Here is a 19363-nt window from a genome sequence, read left to right as displayed (position 1 = left end):
ACGCTCCAGCAGCCCTATGGCTGGCTGTCCCCATGGAAAGCAGCTGAGGCCTCCTGCCAACAACCAGCATCAACTTGCCAGCCCTGTGAGTGACCATCTCACTCATGGAGAAGGGAGGTCTCCAGCCCCCATCAAGCCAAGCCAGAAGACTGCCACCCTGGCTGACATCTTGACCACAATCTCATCAGAGACCTTAAGCCAGAACGACCCAACTGAGCTGCTTCTGATTTTCCAAGCCACAGAAACATGTGAGATAAAAACAAATAACATGTTTATTTGTTTGGGGATAGTTTGTTATGCAGCAATAGGCAATCAATAACTCAAGGACATCACACATAGCTTTAGAACCACTTCTGGGATGGTGCCAGTGAGCCCCATCTGCCACTCCATTTGAGGTAGCCAGCTTGAGAACACCACTGCGCAGGGGTTGCACCCTTTTCTGTTGGACACATGTATCTTCTCGACTGGTGCTGACCTCACAGTGAAACTCCAGGCAGAAACCTGTCCCAGGCCTCTAAAAAATCAGGATTTGGGGCTCCCACCCCCTGCATGAACTATGTCTGGAGATGACGCCATTGCCCCTTCCTACCCACAGAGCGTTCTTTTGAGAATTCGTCTGAATGGAAGGCAGCTAGGCAGCCCCACTTCTGGTTGGGGAACAGCTTTTCTCAACGTAGAGGCAGGAGCACATGTGGGTATCAAAACTGGCGCCTTTGTTTCATTAACACCATGTTCTAATGAAACCAGCTGACTGGCCATGATTTTGAAAAATAGTAAAACATTGCTTTGGTGCCAAAATACTCTAGTCAACTCGATAGGACCAGTGAAGAAAGTTTAAAATTGAAGGGATCACCAATATTTTTTGGTCCAGAGTAAGTTTTGGGGGTAAGAGAGCAAAGTACAGTACTGCAATGTTTCCTTGTTGGTTTGATTTTGTGTTTTGTATCTCTCAAGGAGGTACAAGTGAAAAGTTACTTTGCTTGCATCAAGGAAGATTTGCATCAAGATCTATTTTAAGGATTTTAAAACTTCACAAAATCTTTGACTTTAGTCAGTAGTTTTAATATTGAATTGTAATTGAGAGGGAGAAAGAATTCCAAAGCCAGCAACCTACTATGGAAGGAGGAGACCCTTATAGGAGCTGGGCCACAATTCTAGCTCTTTTCCAGGGCTGAAGGGCACCCCAGAGGCGGGCCAGGACGGGAGCAGAGCAGTGACCCGCCCACGGCCACATCTAACCAGACGCAAAGGTCTCGCCCCAGTGCACAGCCATGAAGGACACAGGCCTCGTGAGTCACATCGGGCTCAGCCGATTCAACCCATGGGATTGATAATAACTTACTTTTCACAGAGCGGCAGGGAGGAGTCGGGGAGATGCAGCAGGGAAGCAGTTCAGCCCGGCCTGGCCCCAGTAGAACTGTGTGCCCATCCCAACCCTGCAGGCAAAGTTTCCTATGGGAAAGTTACAGCCGGACAAAAAGGGCTGAGAGAGCAGCAGGGCAAGGGAGGAGCAGAGCTTCAGGGCCTGAACAAGGAAATCTTGGTGGCAACTTAGCACCTAAGGCCCTGAAGGAAGGCAGAGTGTGTTTGGTGGGGCCTAGGAGTCTTGACAGCTGGTAAAATGACTCCTCCCTCCATGGGGTCTGGGCCACCAGGAGGACCCTGAGTTTGAGGAAGCACTGCAGCCCCTGTAGGGACTGGCCCAGCCTTCCCCAGAATTCTCCATCATGCTGGGTCCCAGTCCCTCAATCTCATGGAAAAACCAGCCCTCCTCCTTGGTGAAAATCCCTAATAAATGAGCCATTTGGTCTGCTCAGCACCTGTAGGTGGGATTCCCTTGCTCATTCAAAAGCCTTGAAGGAAATGTGCTGTGAGTGATTTTTTGGCACATGACAGCCCTGGTGGCTCATCCACTCCCACCAAACCACCCAGCCCAACATCCATCCCTTCAGGTCTGAGCTGGCTCCGGGAGAACACACCGAGCAGTTAAGTCACTGCCCAACTCCCTTCATCATCAGGTTTTGTCTGCCACTCTGCCTCTTCTGGGAGGGAGGACATGAAGTCACTTTGCACTCCCAGCCTTGGCCCCACTCAGCCTGGGCCAGAGCACCCAGCTGGGTGAAGTAAGGCGCAGACAGCATTTCCAAGCAGTCACATGCTTCACTCAGCTGGAATCTCCTCCCACCCCACAAAGCATTCCTTATTCACGAAAGCTGCATCCAAGCCCTCCAGTTTGTTCCTGTTGGGGTACTTGGGTTAGTGGCAGCAGGCATGATACTCCAGGAATCCCAGGTATGCAGGGTCCCAGGAGGGCTCATGGCATGAAGCAGACCAGCCATGCATGGTTCCCCACCAACAGTTAGAGGACATTTCACCCCTCCAGCACACTCACCACCCCCGCAGTGTGCTTCCTGACTTCTCTTTCCTTTGGGGAAGCTTCTGCACCAGGGGCTCAGGGATCAGGGTTTCCTGTGTCCAAGGTGGCAGCTGGCTGAGCTCAGCCCCCACACTGACCAGTCCATCAGGGGCTGGGAGGCACTGAGAGGAAGGAGCCCTGGCCGAGGCAGTTTTCATACAACAGCCCACTTGGACAATCTCAAGCTTTTTCCATTTCAGCCCAGCTAGTGTTTTCCTCCACTCTGCCTCATCTTAATAAATGTTACTGATGCTCCCAGTTGTAGACAAGTAGCAGTCTTGACCGCTTCCAACACAAAGAAGCAAAGATAAAACTATGCCTTCCTTAATGAGTCCAAGGCCCCCCAGTCTGGGAATACAGGAGGAAAGGGCAGGTGACCCTTTGTGTCCCCACTCCCTGGGGGCTCCCTCAGGAATCACCTGCAGGTTGCCTAGAAGGCTGGGGCAGGAAGACTGTGTGAAGCTCCAGTCAGCACTGGGAGATGACTCTGAACCCACATCCTTCCCCTCCAGGACCCTTAGCACAGGCTGGGGTGTGTAAACAGGACTCTCCAGAAGGCCTTGAAGTCACAAACAAGGAGCTCCTAACCCCAGACAATCTAGCCTGCAGAGTGTTGCCTCTGCAGTTTCTCTCTGTTGTCCCCACAGGGGACAGATTTCCAGATGATAAACTTTACCCTCCAGAGATGTTGATTCATGGGACCAGTCTGAAATGGGACTTAGGAATTTAATTTTTTCAGCAATCATCTTGGTTCTTGCAGATTGTGGATCCTTACAGATCCAACCGGACCGCCATCTCTCTTCTGCCCACCTAAGGCGACCATCTGAGGTTTACTTCTTATCTCTGGATCCATTGCTTTCCTATGTCCTGCCCTGGAATATTGACCCCCTTCAGGAAAGACCCGCCACTCACTTGGCCTCAGTCCACTACTTATGGCCAACAGTCACATCACACAAGTTGTCACAGAGGCCACCTTAACTCTTCCTCCCCCTCTCCTCACCCAACTCCAACCTCTCGGGTAGAAACTGGATGGATTTGCCTCCCCTTCAACTTTCATCCTCTGAAAACTGCTTTGTTGGCCTGCCGCACGCCTCTATAGCTTGTAGAAGTCCCAGAGGGAACTTAGTCAAAAATTGCTTCAGTTTCAGTAGTATTTGTTGATTGGATTAGTCCACTTAATGGGTCCCAAAGGAGGGCAAAGAACTCAAAAGAAGGGGTTTTCATAGTGTAGAGGCAGCCTGGGTGGGTAGTCCCACCTGAAGTTGCAGACCTCATCACTATTTTCTGTAAGATGGGTCATCAAAGCTCCCAACAACGTAGGAGGAAAGTCTGGATGAAGATTTCTCATGCTCCTGATAATGTCTGGTGTTCAAACACAACACATGAAAAAATGCTCAACATTATTAGTCATTAGGGAAGTTGAAGTCAAAACCATAGTGAAATACTTCATACTAAGATGACAATAATAGTAGTAATAATATAATAATAATAAAAATAACAGAAAAAACAAAGTGCTGGTGAGAATGTGAAAGAATTGAACTTTCGTACTTTGCTGGTGGGGATGTCAAAATGTGCAACCTCTGTGGAACAGTGTCCTCAAAAATTTAAACACAAAGTTCACATATGATCCAGAATTTCATCCCTAGGTATAGAACCAAAAGAATTGAAAGCAGGTACTCTTACAAATATTTGTACATGAATTTTCATAGCTGCGCTATTCACAACATCCAGAAGGCGGGCGCAACCCACATGTCCATCATAAATAAACTGAGGCATATATATACACAATGAAATGGAATTTAGCTCCTAAAAGGAATGAAGTACTGATACATATTGCGATGTGGATGAATCTTGAAAACAGCGTGCTAAATGAAAGAAGGCAGACACAAAAGTTCACATATTGTATGATCCCACTTAAATGAAATATCCAGAAAAGGTAAATCTACAGAGACAGAAGCAGACTGGTGGATGCCATGGAGGGGTTTGAGAGGGAGTGGGGAGTGATTGTTTACTGGGTATAGGGTTTTATTTGGGGATGATGAAAGTATTTTGGAATTAGATAGTGGTGGTGGCTATACAACATTGTGAATGTACTAGATGCCACTGAATTGTTCACCTTAAATGGTTCATTTTATATTATATGAATTTCACCTCAATTAAAAAAAAAAGTTAACACATAAAGAAAATGAGTAATGTTCCACCACGTGGGTTTTCAGAAACTGTCATCGTCTGCCAAAACCTTGCTAGGCAAAGGATGCTTCTCCCTATGACTAAATGATTCGTCCCAGCTCTGCTGCCTGTGATTCAGTCCTGCAGTAAACAACTCATTTCGTCAGTTCCCAGTTGGCTGAATACCATGGAGACTGGTGGAGGTAGAGCAGACTTCCCCAACCAGAAGGGCAAACTTATACGTAAGCATTTTTAACTGCCATTTAAATTTACTAGCATATAAAAGTAAAATGCACAGTTACAAACCCTAACTTTGAGCCCTTAAAAAAGCTCTTGATTATATATGACAACTTATAAGTGTTTAAAACTAATTCTACCTTGAAGTTTCAGCTTAATCATTTTAAACAAGTAACAGCAGAAGGAAGTGGCAATAATCCACTAAACAAGTAACAGCAGAAGGAAGTGGCAATAATCCACTTCATTTAAAATTTGTCCTGATTTTAAAATGTGAATAATTAACCTTCCAGGAAAAAAAAAAAAAAAAAGCTTGAATTTTAAGAGCAGTTCAATCCAATAAATGTCCCATTTAGAAATAGATGGGTACTTCTGGTATAGACTGTTACCCGTGATTTACTGCAGGAGCAATTCCCATGAAATCAGTCATTACTTTGGTTAAACTATTGGGGTATTAACGCCCTTAAATTCTGTTTTCAAGCAGTTAAATGCTGGATAATACTGATTTTTTTTTTATGAGGATTATGGCTTGTGTAAAAGGCATAAAAATTTCACATTTTTGCTACATCAAATTTTGTTACCAAAAATGCTAAGTTCCTACAGGTGTCAGATTCTAAAAATCAGTTTTTCCCAGGTAGAACTGATAATACTTAGTGATTATTTTTTAAGGTTTATATCTAGAAGTAAATAAATAATTTTGATTGTACCCAACTGTATGAATGTTCCTGTTCAGCAGTAGCCTTATAAGAATAAGAGTTGGTGGTCCAGAAGCTGGGCACCTTATAATACAGAAAGGCACATCCTTCCTGAACCTTTCCAAGGGAATCTGGTTATCAAAGTGTCCCAAGAAATTTCTTCTCCAAAAATGTCATGTCACTATAAGAAAGCTTTAGGATATCAGTATGCTTGCTGGTAACTGCCCCAGTGTAAATTACCTAATTACCCTAACTACCTTCTTTCAAAATGAAAAAAAGAAAAAAGGAATAGGAAGATGAGGAAGAAGGAGAGGGAAAGGAAAGGGAAGAAGAGGAAGAAGAAATTATAATAAAGAAATTAGGAGAGCAATCTGGTTTCTCTGCCTCAGAAGCAATTAACATTGGAAACCCAATGGACCCAGCTAAACATTAACCACTGCTTTGGGTTGGCCTTTGACAGCACAGGGTAGAAACATGCACCTGGTTTTCAGAAACCAGCTAGATGGGTTCAAAACCCAACCTCACCATTCAGAGGCAGTGTGACCTTGAATAAGTTAATTAGCCTCTCTGTGCCTTTGTTTCCTCCTCCACCAATATGAAAGATCCCACTGACCTCCCAGAGTAGCGGGTCTCAGTGAGAACCAGCTCAAGTTCAGGGCTGGAGGCTCTCTGCCTCTTCCGTGGTCAGAAGTCCTAACAGCTTAATCCAGAAGCTTTGTTACTGATGTTGATGCCAGACCAGGAAATCAGGACAGAGTGATGCTGTTGTATTTTTTATTAAAAAAAAAAACAAATTAAATAAAATAGTGATTGATTCTATATAAAATTGAACTGGAGTCCATGGTTCATGGTGAGGAAGGCTCAGAAGATGGAGACACAGAGAGGGTGGCAGCAGATTCTTTTTCTTCATATCTGGGAGGCAGTTCAGATGAGAGATGTGGAGCGTGTAAGGTCTCCGAGGATGAGGCGGTCCCAGAAATAGTGTATACAGTTGCGCAGTCTCTCTCGGAGGCCACGCCTTGGCTCTCAGGAGTTGGGGTCCTATGAAGAAGGAGAGAATGTGAAAGGGGACAGAGGGAGTCAGTCACGTGCCTTAAGTACCAGGTTTTTTCCAGGTGTTTAATTAGATGCATCTAGAAGCATCTGCAAGGGTCTAAAGAGTAATTTCTTCCATATTCCATTTTTTAGAAATATGTTTTGATTTCTCGCCTCTTACTGTCCTCAGAGCTGATTGTAACATTAAGAGTCTCACTCTTGTTGTCACCTTCCTTGTCACTGAAAATACGTAGAGTACAAACATATAGATGCCTTCCGAAAAGAACATGCACACACACAGTTACTCTTCTCTGCTATTTCATCTTCTGAGACTGCTAACATAAGGTGGACCCACTTATGCAAATAGAAAATTAAATCATTAAGCCACAAACATGAAGGGAGGCAAGAAGGCATACTGGTTAACAGACTGGGCTCTTGCAAAGAGCAGACCAGCATCTGAATTTCCACTCTGCTGCTTTCTAGCTGTGTGGTCTTGAGCAACTTATTTAACCTAAGTTTCCTTATCTGTAAAATGGGGATGACAACAGTGCCTACATTCTAAGTGGCCATGAGAATTATATGAGGTCATGTATGAAAAGCCAGACAGACCCTGGCATAGTAGCAGCAGTAGGAGTAGTTTTAGTAATAGTAAATAGTAATAGGAGTAGTAATAGACATTTGTTTTAAAGCTCTGGAAAGTTCATCATTGCAGAAAAAAATACACAAATTCACTAACAGAATTCTACAAATGTCCAGACCCTAACCTCCTCTTCATCCGTGCAGGACAACACTTGCGTTCATCCCTGGTCGGATCTCCAGCTCACTACCCAGTTTGAAGCACAAGAACATGTGCCTTAAGACATGAATGACCAGGTAAGGCAGCACCTGTCCCCCAACGCTCAAGGTAGCTCTCGGGTCCTGCTTCTCACTGCTTTTGAAAATGTACGTATATCTCAGTGTTGTGAAAGTCAATTTTCACTGAGTCCTGCTCATCCCTCTCACTTTGCCCTGTGAGATTTTCCAGCCATCCTTCCTTCTCTTCCTACATCTTGGTTTCCCATTTGGGAAGGTACAGAGCCTTTTCCAGCCCTGCTGGTCCCTGTACTCCTTATCCAGCCTTCCCTTCTGTGGATTCTCCACAAGTCTTTGCCGCCTTGCCCTCCTGGTTTCAGCAACCTCTTTGCCGTTCCATCTCCAGCACCTCATCTCCCTCCCAAGACCGAGCCTATCCGGTCTGCCTCAAAGGCCCACACCCTGCCAGCCCTCCACCGCGAGCTAGCTCACCATCTTCTCCCCACTTACATGGAGCTCCTGTCTCCACTCCTCTGTCAGGAACATTCCACTGTCCATGCCACTCACACTTAACATCATGATTTCTGCCCTCCTCACTCATCATCCTTTCCAGATTCCCTTACCCACACCTCCCTTTCTAACCACCACAGCCCCCAGCTCCTGTGACTTCCATCCAGTTGTGAGAGTTGGCCTCCTAACTAGTCTAGCCACCCCGAGGCTTTCCCCATCACAAGCTGTGCTGACTGCTGTATGGATCCCATTGCTGTGGCATCCCTCTGCCGGAAGGAGAAGCACTTAGAGTCACACGGTGTAATCTGACCCCAGGTATGCCTCCTCATTTGTGGCACGTGGGGAGTATGGAGGATAAGGGTGTGAATCTCATATTTCTCTTCAGCCGATCTGAGAAGGCTCTGAGGCTCAGGGAGCAACTTAACATTGAAGGGAGACGCCCGGTATGGTTAATTCAGGGTGCAGGCTGATTCTAGCCAGTTACTCAAGTACCTCCAGTAGATACTGAAACCCTCTGAACCAGCAGGAGGTCCCCTGGGACCCACACACCTCCCCACAATCTGAAGCAGCAAAGCCTAACTTAGCAGGAGCCTCCCAAGTTCTGCTCCAGAGCTTGGGCTGGCTGACAGGTTGTTCGGCATTTTGAGGATCAGCCCTGCCAGGAGCACATAAAGATGCCCGGAGAAGGCTTCATGTTAACCTGGCATCACCACTCTTATCATTTTTAACTTAGGTGCTGCCCAAAGTTTCCAAAAGTTACTATTAATATTAAGGCAATAATTCTGGCATCATGTCTGCAAAGAAGACACTCACACCTGGATACCACAGCCTTAGAGCTGATTTGGCCTGAATATAGGTGTAGGCCTGAGATGGTTAAGTGTTCCTACTCTTGAAGTTCAAACAGAAAGTCTTACCCATAGTTGAAAATACTGTAATATGAAGGAGGGTTTTCATTTGGAAGCAAGCTGTCAGCCCCAGGACTTCGAGCAGCTGTAGAAGCTGAAGACTCAGGGAAGTAAGGCGGAGGCGGGGGTGGGAATATGATCACCGCATCACCTGAGGGAACACAACATTCCGTTGAAGACAGAGGAGTGATACATGCAAGCAACTGAGCAAGAGCCAAAGAAATTAATTGGATATTTGGCCCATCTCTAGAAAAGGTGTTAACTCCAGAAGTAAAAAAAAAGCGGGGGCTATCGGATTTACAGAGATGGAGAGTAGAGGTTGCCAGGGGCTGGAGGTGAGAGCAGTCAGAGTCTGTGTTTAATGAGGGCAGCGTGTCTGTTGGGGAGAACGAAATACTTCCTGAAATGGATAGCAGTGATGGTTGTACAACGTAGTGTATGTGCTTAATGCCACTATACAGGTAAAAATGTTTGAATTGGTAAATGGTATGTTATGTATATTTTACCACATTTAAAAAAAATAGTAGGGCTATATTTCATAGCGAGTCTGAGCTAAAGCATTTCTGTGAAGCGTTTGTTAATATTGTTCCTTACCTCCCCATGATGTCTACTGCTATAAAGTTTTTTTTTGTTTTCAACTTACAATGTTAATTCTTTCAAAGCTAGCTCTTGGGTAAAGTGCCTTTGTTCCTCAAATACAGTTTCAGCCTCTGAACAAATGACAGTACAGCTGCAAAACAGCCTGTCATCTCTCTTTCCAGAGCTGTGGTTTACGCTCTTGCAGAGTGTTTTTATCTACCAACATTTCTTCCAAGCTTTACAAAAGCACGGCAAACTCAAAGAAGAGCTAGAGTTTTTTTTTTTTTTTTTGTTTTTTTTTTTTTTTTTTGGTTTTTTGTTTGTTTGTTGCATTTCTGTTGCTACTGTTCACTCCAGAACACATCCCTGTGTTTCGGAGAGGAGAACTGGGGACCAGATGCAAGCTCTAATTTGTATCCTGATTCCAATGCTGGATGCACCACATGCCCATAAACTCCTAGACATGTGGCAGCCGCATTACAAAGAGGTCGAAGGTGACCTCTGATGAGTTGGCAGTATCAAATGGCAGCTCAGGAAAAGTGAAGGAGGAAAGAGGACTTCATTTCCCGGCAGGGAGGAGACTGGTTCGTACTGGTGGCAGAGCTCACGCTTACCTAGGGAGCTGCAGGGCTGTCTACAGCTACCAGGGTTCCATTTGCCAGTCACCACCCCAGCACGGCCCTCAACAGGTTATTCACCTTTTCTCGGCCTCCGCAACCACATCTGGAAATTGCCGGAACTGTACCCACCTCAGAGAGCAGGCAGGATGTGTGCGGGATTAAGACAGTGCTAAGCATGGAGCAAGCTCTCTCAGGTGTAGCACGTCCTTAGAGGGGCTTTCTACACACCCACCAGCAAGTGGTACCTATTTGCATGTCTGAAGAAATATTCCCAACTGGCCATCTGGCCAGTAGTTCCACTCTCCACCTTGTCGCCTCAGCCACCTCCCCAGAGGTAACTTAGCCCTGCAGAAAATGCATTAACTCCATCTCTCTTTCTGCAAGGAGACCGCAGTTAGAGCTTAAAATATACATCGCTAACCTAAGCGTGAAAAAGCATAGTGGTTGTCTTGGGATTCTCATTGAATTGTTTCAGAAGGCCTTGGTAGGTCAGAGGAAGGTCGGTTGAGCGTTCACTTCAATTACACATTGTAGAACAAAGGATCTGAGAATAAGCCTCTAAAGCAGGCCGATCACCTACCAAACACACACAAGGAAGTGTTCTGGCCTCCAGTTTTCTCCGAGGCTCATCCATCCCTTTGCCCAGTCAGCTCCCAGCCCTCCTGCTCTCCTCAGAAAGAAGCCCCCTCCCACCAGGGGTTTCCCTTTCACTAAGTCCTGAAGGACTTGATGTCTTCTCTGAGCTGACCATACACACCCCACAGCAGAGGGCTGGCTCATGCATCTGCTCATGCTTCCAGGGTCTAGCACTAGATGTGCCCACAATGCGGGCATCATGCATCTTGGATTATCTATTGTTTTCCACTCTGAGAAGAGCTGGATTCTGGCACTTAGCCAAGAACTGCCTCCTGTCACCCTGGTTTCCCTCATAAGACAGAACTGACCATTGATAGACAATGTCTGGAGTCTTATCAGTTTGCTAAAAGACATGATTTCTAAAAATTTAAACTCTATTCTACAATATCAAAGGAGAGAAAAGAAGGAGATTTTCACCAATTTCATAGGACTTAAAGGGTTAGGTGGAGGAGATTCTAAACTACGCAGTGCCAACATCAGCACAGAACCACCCAGGAGTCACTGCATCCTGGAACCAGCAGCCCTGCTCCCTGCTACCCACCCCCAATTTCAGCCACCAGGAGGGAAGCTGGGTCCCAAAACTCCCCAATAGTAAACTCAAAGGGCACACCTTGAAATGCTTCCAGCTAAATGGAAGACTGTAAGCACCTCAGGAGTGCATTTACTTGCATCTCACTGTGTTTCTTGAGAGGACGGAGAACATCTATAACACTGGGCAAGCACTTTTGTCATGTAACAGCTCTCCAGGACACTCGGTCGGGGATGAAACCAGTAGAAACAGAATTACAGCAAGTGCCCAGGGAGGGCGCTACGCGAGGGCTGTAGAGTATGCATGCCCACTGCCTCCTGTCAGGATCCTGGCTCTGCCACTTGCTAGTTTGTGACCTTGGGCAAATTGCTGGGTAACCCCATGCCTCAGATTCTTCGTCTTTAACATGGAGACACTAAGAGTATCAGCCTCAGTGAGATGTTGTAAGCGTGAATGAATTTCACACAACAGGCTCTTGTAGAGCACACGCTAAAGCATGAAGATGTGTATTTGGCCCAAGAATAAGCCCTGTATACGTGTTAGGCATTATTAATATGCACCCAGTGTTGGTGTTGTCATCATAAGTATATAAATGCATAAATAAGTACGCTGGGAGCTTCAACCCTGGCTGAACACAAGGATTGTCTGTAAATACATCTGCCCTTCCTCTTTGAGGCCAATGCTATGAAGTCCCACAGACCAGGGAATCCCCGCGGTGAGTACTGCCAGCCGGACAGACAGCCCCGCCCATGAGAAACATCTCACTCGCCACCCTCCTTCCCTGTTTCCACCATGGTTTCTGCTCTGTAATCCTCTTTACCCAGCCTATTAGATGTTAAGTTTTCGAGCTTTATCCTTTCAAATGTAGGAGACGGAAATAAAACAGTGATTGGCAAAAATGAGCAGCAACGGGGTTTTCCTTTGATGCTGTGGAGCTGAAGCCAAAGCTACTGACGTTGTTCTGTGGGGTAGGCAGGGGGTGGGGCTGACTCTGGGAAATGGTGATGCAGCTCTTCTGTAGAACCCTGGGGGGACCCAAAGGGAATCCCTAGGCATTCCATGGGGTAAAGAAGTGACAGGTGCTGTCACATTTCATCTTTGTCTATGCCACTGCTTCTAAACTTTGCCCCAACCCTGAAGTCAGGGGTGAAATTACAGAAAGTGAAGAACAATGTGGAAAACAGTGCAGAAGACTCCTTCAAAACATGGAAGACCAATGGATTTGGGACAGACTCAGAATCCTAGAATGTTAGTGCTGGAAGGAATCTTAGAAATGCAGAGCTCACTTTACAGATACATGTAGTAAGTCCAGGAGAGGTTGAGGGCTTCCAAGGATGGCCAGTCAAGGACAGCCAAGGAGAAGAACCCATATTTCCAAAAACCAGAAGTGTCATAAGTGTTCACTGTGAGAATAACAGGGGTCTCTTAGGTGACAGAAGGCTGCCAGGCTACCATCGAGGTTCCTCTCACTTTCCTCTCTATTTGCTCTGTGATCTCAGTCAAGGTCAAAACTTAGTATCCCAGTGCTTTTGCAAGATAATAAGGAATTGCTGGGAGGAAATGATGTGCTCAAGGATTCTTGTGGGGCTAAGAACAGCAGCAGCACCATGTCTGTATGTGTGTGAGGGAGAGAGAGACAGAGAAAAAGAAAGGAGAAGAGAAGCTAGGCCAGATCTGAGAGCAGCTCGGTGAAGCCTTGACACAACAGCCACTGTGATATGAACAAGCAGAGCAATGACAGCCACCCACCTACAGTGACGTGGACAGCCTCCACGTTCTGGGTCTGTCTCTCTTCCCTTTCCAAGGCATCCTGGCCCACGTTCAAGTTGTTTCTCTTCTTAATGTGGGCAACCACGAAGAAGCACAGTCCCACTAGTACTATCAACGGTCCCAAGATCTGCAGGGACAGGAATCCACAGATCTCGGCCTCCGCGTCATCAGCGTCTGTCTCATTCAGTGGTTCCGACGCCCAGTCTGAGCCACACCCAGGGACCCAAATGCCCAGTATGCTGATAAGCATGCCACTTGTCAGGAAGAGGAACCCAAAGATGAGGCACTGGACAAACTGGCGGCTCTCCCCACAGAGGAAGGCTCGGTCTGAGTCCCCCTGGTTGCCTCGCAGGCGCGCCTCACTGCGCTGAAGTCGTGCCCGGGAGCGGGCCAGGATCACGGCCCCAAGCCCAACGACGGCACACACGGGCCCCGCGACCTTCAGTATCATGCTGCAGTTGGTGGGGGTGTCGTATTGGCATGCCTGGAACCCAAAGATGGAGAGCAGGACTCCCACACACAGCAGGATGGCGCCAATGACAAAAAGGAAGAATATAAGCTTGCTGACATTCCTGGCTCGCTGGAACCCATCTGGCTCGGCAGCCGCTGCAGGAGACATGGCCAGAAAAGGCCCCTTCCCCAGGAGCGGGCAGGGTGTGTTCCTTCCTTCCAGTTGTTTCAGCAGCTCTGCAAACATAACCAACACCAAATTAAGGTGGTCACAGGTGTTACTGACCCACCCTGTTCTTTTTCAGAAATCACACTAGGATGAAATCACAGGGAATAGAACTTTATGCAACTGATGCCCTGTAGAACAATGAGCTGGTCCATGAGTCAGAAGAACTGGCATTCAGAAACGCCTGAATATGTAATTTTATAAAGATATGCAAGAAGAGGAAATGCAATTACCAGGCACCTAAGAGTATACTGAAAAATCAAAACCCATACAACAAAAGTAACTGGGTGTGACTTTTCCTGTTACGAGTCTTACAAACTCACTTCCCCAGCAACCCCCCTCCCCCCAAAAAACAATGGCGAGTGAGGGAAGAACCATAGGGATTATTTCTGATTTACAGACACCCCACATTTCATCACAGCTGCTCTGAGCATTTCCAAGTTGGTAAATTTTCGTTCAGTAACTAACTTTCCATTTCCTGTTTTAGACGGCAACTTTCCATTCCGTGCCTTATTCTACGGCTGCATCTACGGGAGACCCAAGTTCAGCAGTTTCAGCTGAACGGAAAGGCGGTTCAGGAACACCGTGCGTTTGGTGGATTTAAAGTTAATTCTGTCAAAATGTGATTCTTGAGTTCTCAGACAGGCACACATTAGGGCTGCCCTGAAATCTGGTGGCTGGGCTGCTTGGGCCTGGGATGACGCAGGGAGGTCTGGCACAGCGGGTCAGGTGGAGCCTTGTCCCCTAGGTGGGCAGGTGGCCTCTTGCTCACCCTCCTCTGTATTGCCACCCACTTCCCCAAAAAGGTTTAGGCTCAGTTAAAAATAAGCAGCCGATAAAATCACCAGTTACAAAACACTAAACAACAACAGAACTCGCCTTTGAAAGAAGAGTATGCAGGAAACCAAATGGGAAAGCACCTTCCACAAGACCATCCAAGCCCTGTACTTCAAGGGTATCATATACTACATGTACCCCGAGCAGTGGGTAAAAACTTGTCTACACAAACTGACTTTATTATCCAGTTATCTTGTCTTATGCTAATGAATGGAATATTTTCCCAGGACCCTTCAAGTTGGGGCACTCAGAAAGACAACTCAGGTGTGAAGAACATTTTCACTTCCTCCAGGAAAGAAAACTTATGAAGTGTTTTGTGCCACTTGCGTCACATGAAGGTGCTCAAGATTGAGGCACGAAAGCCAAAGCCATCTTGACAAACTCATGTCCAAGAAGGGTCAGTTTAGGTAAACAAAGGAAACAGCTGGTTTTAAACTTTTCCCAGAAAAAAGTACGAAGTTGGAGAAAGAGGGAAATATAGGTGGAAAACAAGCTTTCACTTTAAACTTGGATGAGCTGTATTTATGAAGATACAATTAAGCTGAGGCAAACAAAGTTATGTTTAAAAAATGTTAAAAAAAAAAAAAAGTTGGAACCCTGTAATACCTTTTGCTGGTCTGCAGATATGGGTGAAAGGTGACTCTGCTACAAAGTCCAGAGGAATACATTGTATTCCTGGTGCTTTTTACTTTGCCTTGAGTCACAAGCCTTCAACTGCCTTAAGGCAAATTCCCAATTACTAGTAAAGCCTAAAACTGGATTTGTAGCTTCCCTGCCATGGACTAGTGGACTAAACACCTAGCATAGGTGTTAATCCCCCTTCAAAATAGTATGTGGGTTCTCTCCCTCTCCCTCTCCCTCTCTCTCTCTCACTCTCTTACTCTCTCTCTCTCTCACACACACACACACACACACAGCCATCTGCACTAATAGGAAACTAAACCTTTTCCAAATACCAACCAACACTTAATTTCTCCAAAGACAAATCCGCCTCCCCAACACTGTTTCCCAAAGGACATTTCCAAATCAGCAGCATCTTACGACGTCCAAAGCTTTGTGCTTTGGGGGATCGACGCAAAGAGACGCAAAGTCCTTCATGGAAGAGAGCTTTGTGAGTTTAGAGAGCCTGAGGGCCACACCAGCCCGGAGGAGCTCGCGCGCCGCTCCTGTCCGCGCAGGTTTAGCGCGGGTCCTCCGAGATGCGCCGCTCCTCGCACCCAGCCTGGACCCTAAACGGCAGCGCCCGCAGAGCTCGGGCTCCCGGGGTGCGGAGGAGCGCGGGGCCAGGAGCGCTTACCTGAGGCTCTGTCCTGCGAGCGCTGACTGTGCGGGCGGAAGCCTGGCGCGGGGCTCGGGGTCGGCGCTCGGCAGGCAGCGCGGGCCGTGGACACCCGGCAGAGCGCAGCGCCTGCCTCTGCCCGCGGCCCGCACCGCGCACTCCCACCTGCGTGTCCGGGCGCGGAGGGCGGGCCGCGCGGTGTTTATAGAGGAGGCAGTGCGGGGAGGGCGAGGTGGCGCGGGGCGCGGGCAGGGCAGGCCTGACTGGCGGGAGCTGGCCGCTGCCGGGTGCTGCCCTTCGGGGACCAGAGGCGCGCCCGGCGCCAGGGTGGAGAGCGAGGGGCTGCCTCGGGCCCGGGCGAGTGGACCCGGCTGCTTCCACGCCCGTGACCGTGAGCGCGAGGAATCTGGGAAAATGGGCACCCCCGCCGCCTCCCTGGCCCGCGGCCCTGTCTGTCCCAATTCGCGCGGCGACGGTCGAGATCCGGCCGGCGGGAAGGGAGCTGTTTCCCTTCGTGGCCGAGATCAGAATTGGGGGTCAGGGTGTGGGGGAAAGGGCAATGCTGCCCTTCTCCGGCGTGGCCGCCTCCCGAGCGTTTAAACTGGGGCCTCCGCTTTCCCGCCGCTGCGCCCTGTAGGATAGATCTACCCGGGAGCCTGTGGCCCTCCTGTCCCTCCGGAGACCTTGACTGGGGTCACTGGAGCAAGCCCCTCGCCGCGGGCTCCCCCAGGAACAGGTTACGGAGACACCAGGTTATAGAAAGGTGCGCTCCATTAGAGTGTGAGACAGGGGGCTCCCATGCCCGAGCCGTTCGGGCACGAAGTCCTAGCTCTGAGACTGAGGCAGGCCCTGGGCAGACCCCGTGCGGGGCCAGCTCCGTCCCTACGGCACTCACATGTATGCTCGCAGCCGTGCGTTGCCATCGAACCCTCTTCCCGGTTCTCAGTTGCTAATGATTTGCCGGAATTAAACTGGTAACTTTCCCTGCCCTTGAACCAGGAGTTTCGGGATGGGTTTGCTAATCTCCCTGCTATTTGTAACCTGCCCCGTGACACGTGACATGGATCCAACTGTGCCAGTTTCCACACCAGAGGTCAGGGCGCTATGGAAGGTGAGTCAAGGGCTCAGCCAAAACACCAGAGCACCGTCAACCCTGGGACCTTCCCCATCCCTGCCACTTCTCCCTGGCGGCGTGTCCACTTCGCCAGAAACCCAGGCAAGAGTTAACACCAATTGCATTAACCTTTTGAAAGTGCGAACACCTCGGATACCTAATACAGCAAGTTGTTCCCAGTTCTCACTGTGGTAAAGAATGAGTAGGCTTAGCTGATAACATAGGTGAGGAGACTCTCAAAGAGGGAAAGGTGGTGACCTGGGATCTGAGGGCTGGAGGGCAGGATGGGTGAGACAAGACTGCACCAGGGAGGCAGACTAATTAGGGCCCAACCCGAGGGATTTTCTGGGCCACTTGCCCCAGTGGCCAGAGGAGGACCACTGAATATTACTTTCTTGAATATCACCACCCCTTGTTCTGGGCTAGGTTCTGTGTTACCTGCTTTACCTACATACAGCCTGTTGTCCTTGGCTGTGTGTCTCCAGCAACTCAGAGCAGGCTGCAGTCAGAAGGCAATAGGGGAGCTAAAAAGATAATTTTTCAGTTGAGGAAATCACAGCCCAAAGATGTAAAGTCACCTCCACAGCTGGTTAATGTGGAGCAAGGGCCTAAATCAGACGTCCTGCCTCTTCCTCTTGGATATGCCTGTCACCCAGAGGACATTCAATGCCACAAACTCAGAAAATGGCTTTTAATTATGTGGCTTTTTGATCATTATAACACTACAGACACTGTAACCCAAGGACATTGCAGCAATCTATGTCCGGGTAGAGCTATCCTGGTCAACGTGTCAGGATATACCACCTGCTGGAAGGGCCTCAGAGCACACCCAGCTAACAAACAAATAACCAGCAGTGATTACACAACAGCAGCGGGCAAGTGGCTTTCTAAGAACGTAGCCCTGACTATAGGCTTTGCATCCCAACACAGGCCTGCTGACAAGGGGGCTTCCTCCTCCTTTCCCTACGCATTCTTTCCTCCTCCCTTATATGAAACTCAATCTCTGGCCACGACGTGTGTGGACTTGCAAGGGGCCTGTTGATACAGCTGCCCCTCCGGTGCCACATGACTGCAGGCTGGCCACACATGACAGACTTGAATGTACTGGCACCAAGGACAATCAGATTAGCCTCCACTTGGGATGTCTGCTACTTGGACTGTTTGTGTCTTTTGGAGCCTGTTTGACTAAATTAAACTCCTTGGAAACTGATCATCAGTCAAGTATGAAAGACATAACCACCAGCCTTCAGGGTGCAGTCTTTGTAGCAGACTGGTTCTTAGGAAAGAGAATGGATGACCTTGTCATTATCGAAAGTCAAGTGGCCTTTTCCAGCCTGTGGGGTAGTGGAAAAAGATAAGCCCAGACTGAATCCTTAGAAAAATAGCACCAGAAGAAGCTTAAAAAATGGATGAACCTTGAATTCAGGAAGTGAATATCGGGGGATGAAGCTGAGGAACACATTCGTTTATTCATTCAGCAAATATTTATTGAGTGCCAACCAAGTGCCAGTAAACAAAAGACAAAATCCTTTGCCTCATGGAACTTATATTTTAATGAGAAGGGCAATAAAAGAAATGTGTAAATTATACAGAGTATTAGAAGGTTAACAGTGCTATGGAGAAAAAAAAATCACAGATAAGGACTAGGGAGTCCTGGAAGATTCCAAGTTCAATAGGGTAGATAAGGAATGCATCGCTGAGAAAGTGGCATTGCAGCAAAAACATGAGGGGAATAAGAAAGCAAGCATATTGGTTATTTATTATTGCATAAGAAATTATCCCAGGGGAGAGGGTATAGCTCAGTGGTAGAGTGCATGCCTAGCATGCATGGGGTCCTGGGTTCAATCCTCAGTACCTCTATTAAAAAATAAATAAATAAACCTAATAACCCCCTAAAAAGAGTAAGAAAAAAATTTTTTAAAGCAAACAATGTTTAAAAAAAAAAAGAAAAAAATTATCCCAGAAGGTAGAGCTTTAAACAATGAAAATTTAATCTCGTACAGTTTCTGAGGGTCAGGAATCTGGGAGCAGCTTAGTAGGGGTGGTTTTGACCCAGGATCTCTCATGAGGCTGCAGTTGAGCAGTTTGCTGGGACTACATCATCTGAAGGCCTGACTGGCGCTGAAGTGTCTCCCAAATGGCTGTTGGCAGGAGGCCTCAGTTTCTTACCATGTGAACCTCTCCAAAGAGCCACTTGAGTGTCCTCAAGACATCGCAGCTGACTTCCGCCAGGTGAGTGATCCCAGAGAGAGCAGAAGATCCCAAGGAAACTTCAGTGCCCTTTATGTAGTCTCTTCAGTCCTGTACCATCACTTCTGCTTTTATTCCTTTGAATAGAGTCACTAAGTCAAGGAGAGGGGGATTAGGCTCCCCCTCTTGAAGGAGGGAATATCAAAGAATTTGTGAACATATTTTTAAAACTATCACAGAGAACTGTGGTGATATTTTGGGGAAGAAGGGAAGAGTACTTCAAGCAGAGAAAATAGCAAGTGCAAAGGCCCTGCGGTAGGAGCAGGCATAGCATAATCAGGGAAGAATGAGAAGCCAGTGTCGATGGCTGCAGCAAG

General features: G+C 47.6%; 1 protein-coding gene across 2 annotated transcripts; it reads right to left on the bottom strand.

Annotated features, from left to right (window-relative positions):
- Positions 1 to 6274: 6274 nt before the first annotated feature.
- TMEM171 (transmembrane protein 171) lies at positions 6275 to 16708 on the bottom strand. 2 transcript variants are annotated; one of them, XM_006176698.3, is made up of 4 exons: positions 16578 to 16708; positions 12870 to 13577; positions 8766 to 8907; positions 6275 to 6555 (listed from the first exon to the last, which is right to left on the bottom strand). In XM_006176698.3, the coding sequence occupies exons 2-4, from the start codon at positions 13507 to 13509 to the stop codon at positions 6360 to 6362; spliced, it is 978 nt and encodes a 325-aa protein (XP_006176760.1). In that variant the 5' UTR covers positions 13510 to 13577; positions 16578 to 16708; the 3' UTR covers positions 6275 to 6359. The 2 variants fall into 2 exon arrangements, with proteins under 2 accessions (XP_006176760.1, XP_032330043.1); XM_032474152.1 differs by lacking the exon at positions 16578 to 16708 and adding an exon at positions 15701 to 16557.
- Positions 16709 to 19363: the final 2655 nt, after the last annotated feature.

The sequence above is a fragment of the Camelus ferus genome, chromosome 3 (genome assembly GCF_009834535.1).
Source record: "Camelus ferus isolate YT-003-E chromosome 3, BCGSAC_Cfer_1.0, whole genome shotgun sequence".
NCBI lineage: Eukaryota > Metazoa > Chordata > Mammalia > Artiodactyla > Camelidae > Camelus > Camelus ferus.
This window is presented reverse-complemented; position numbering and strand designations above follow the sequence as displayed.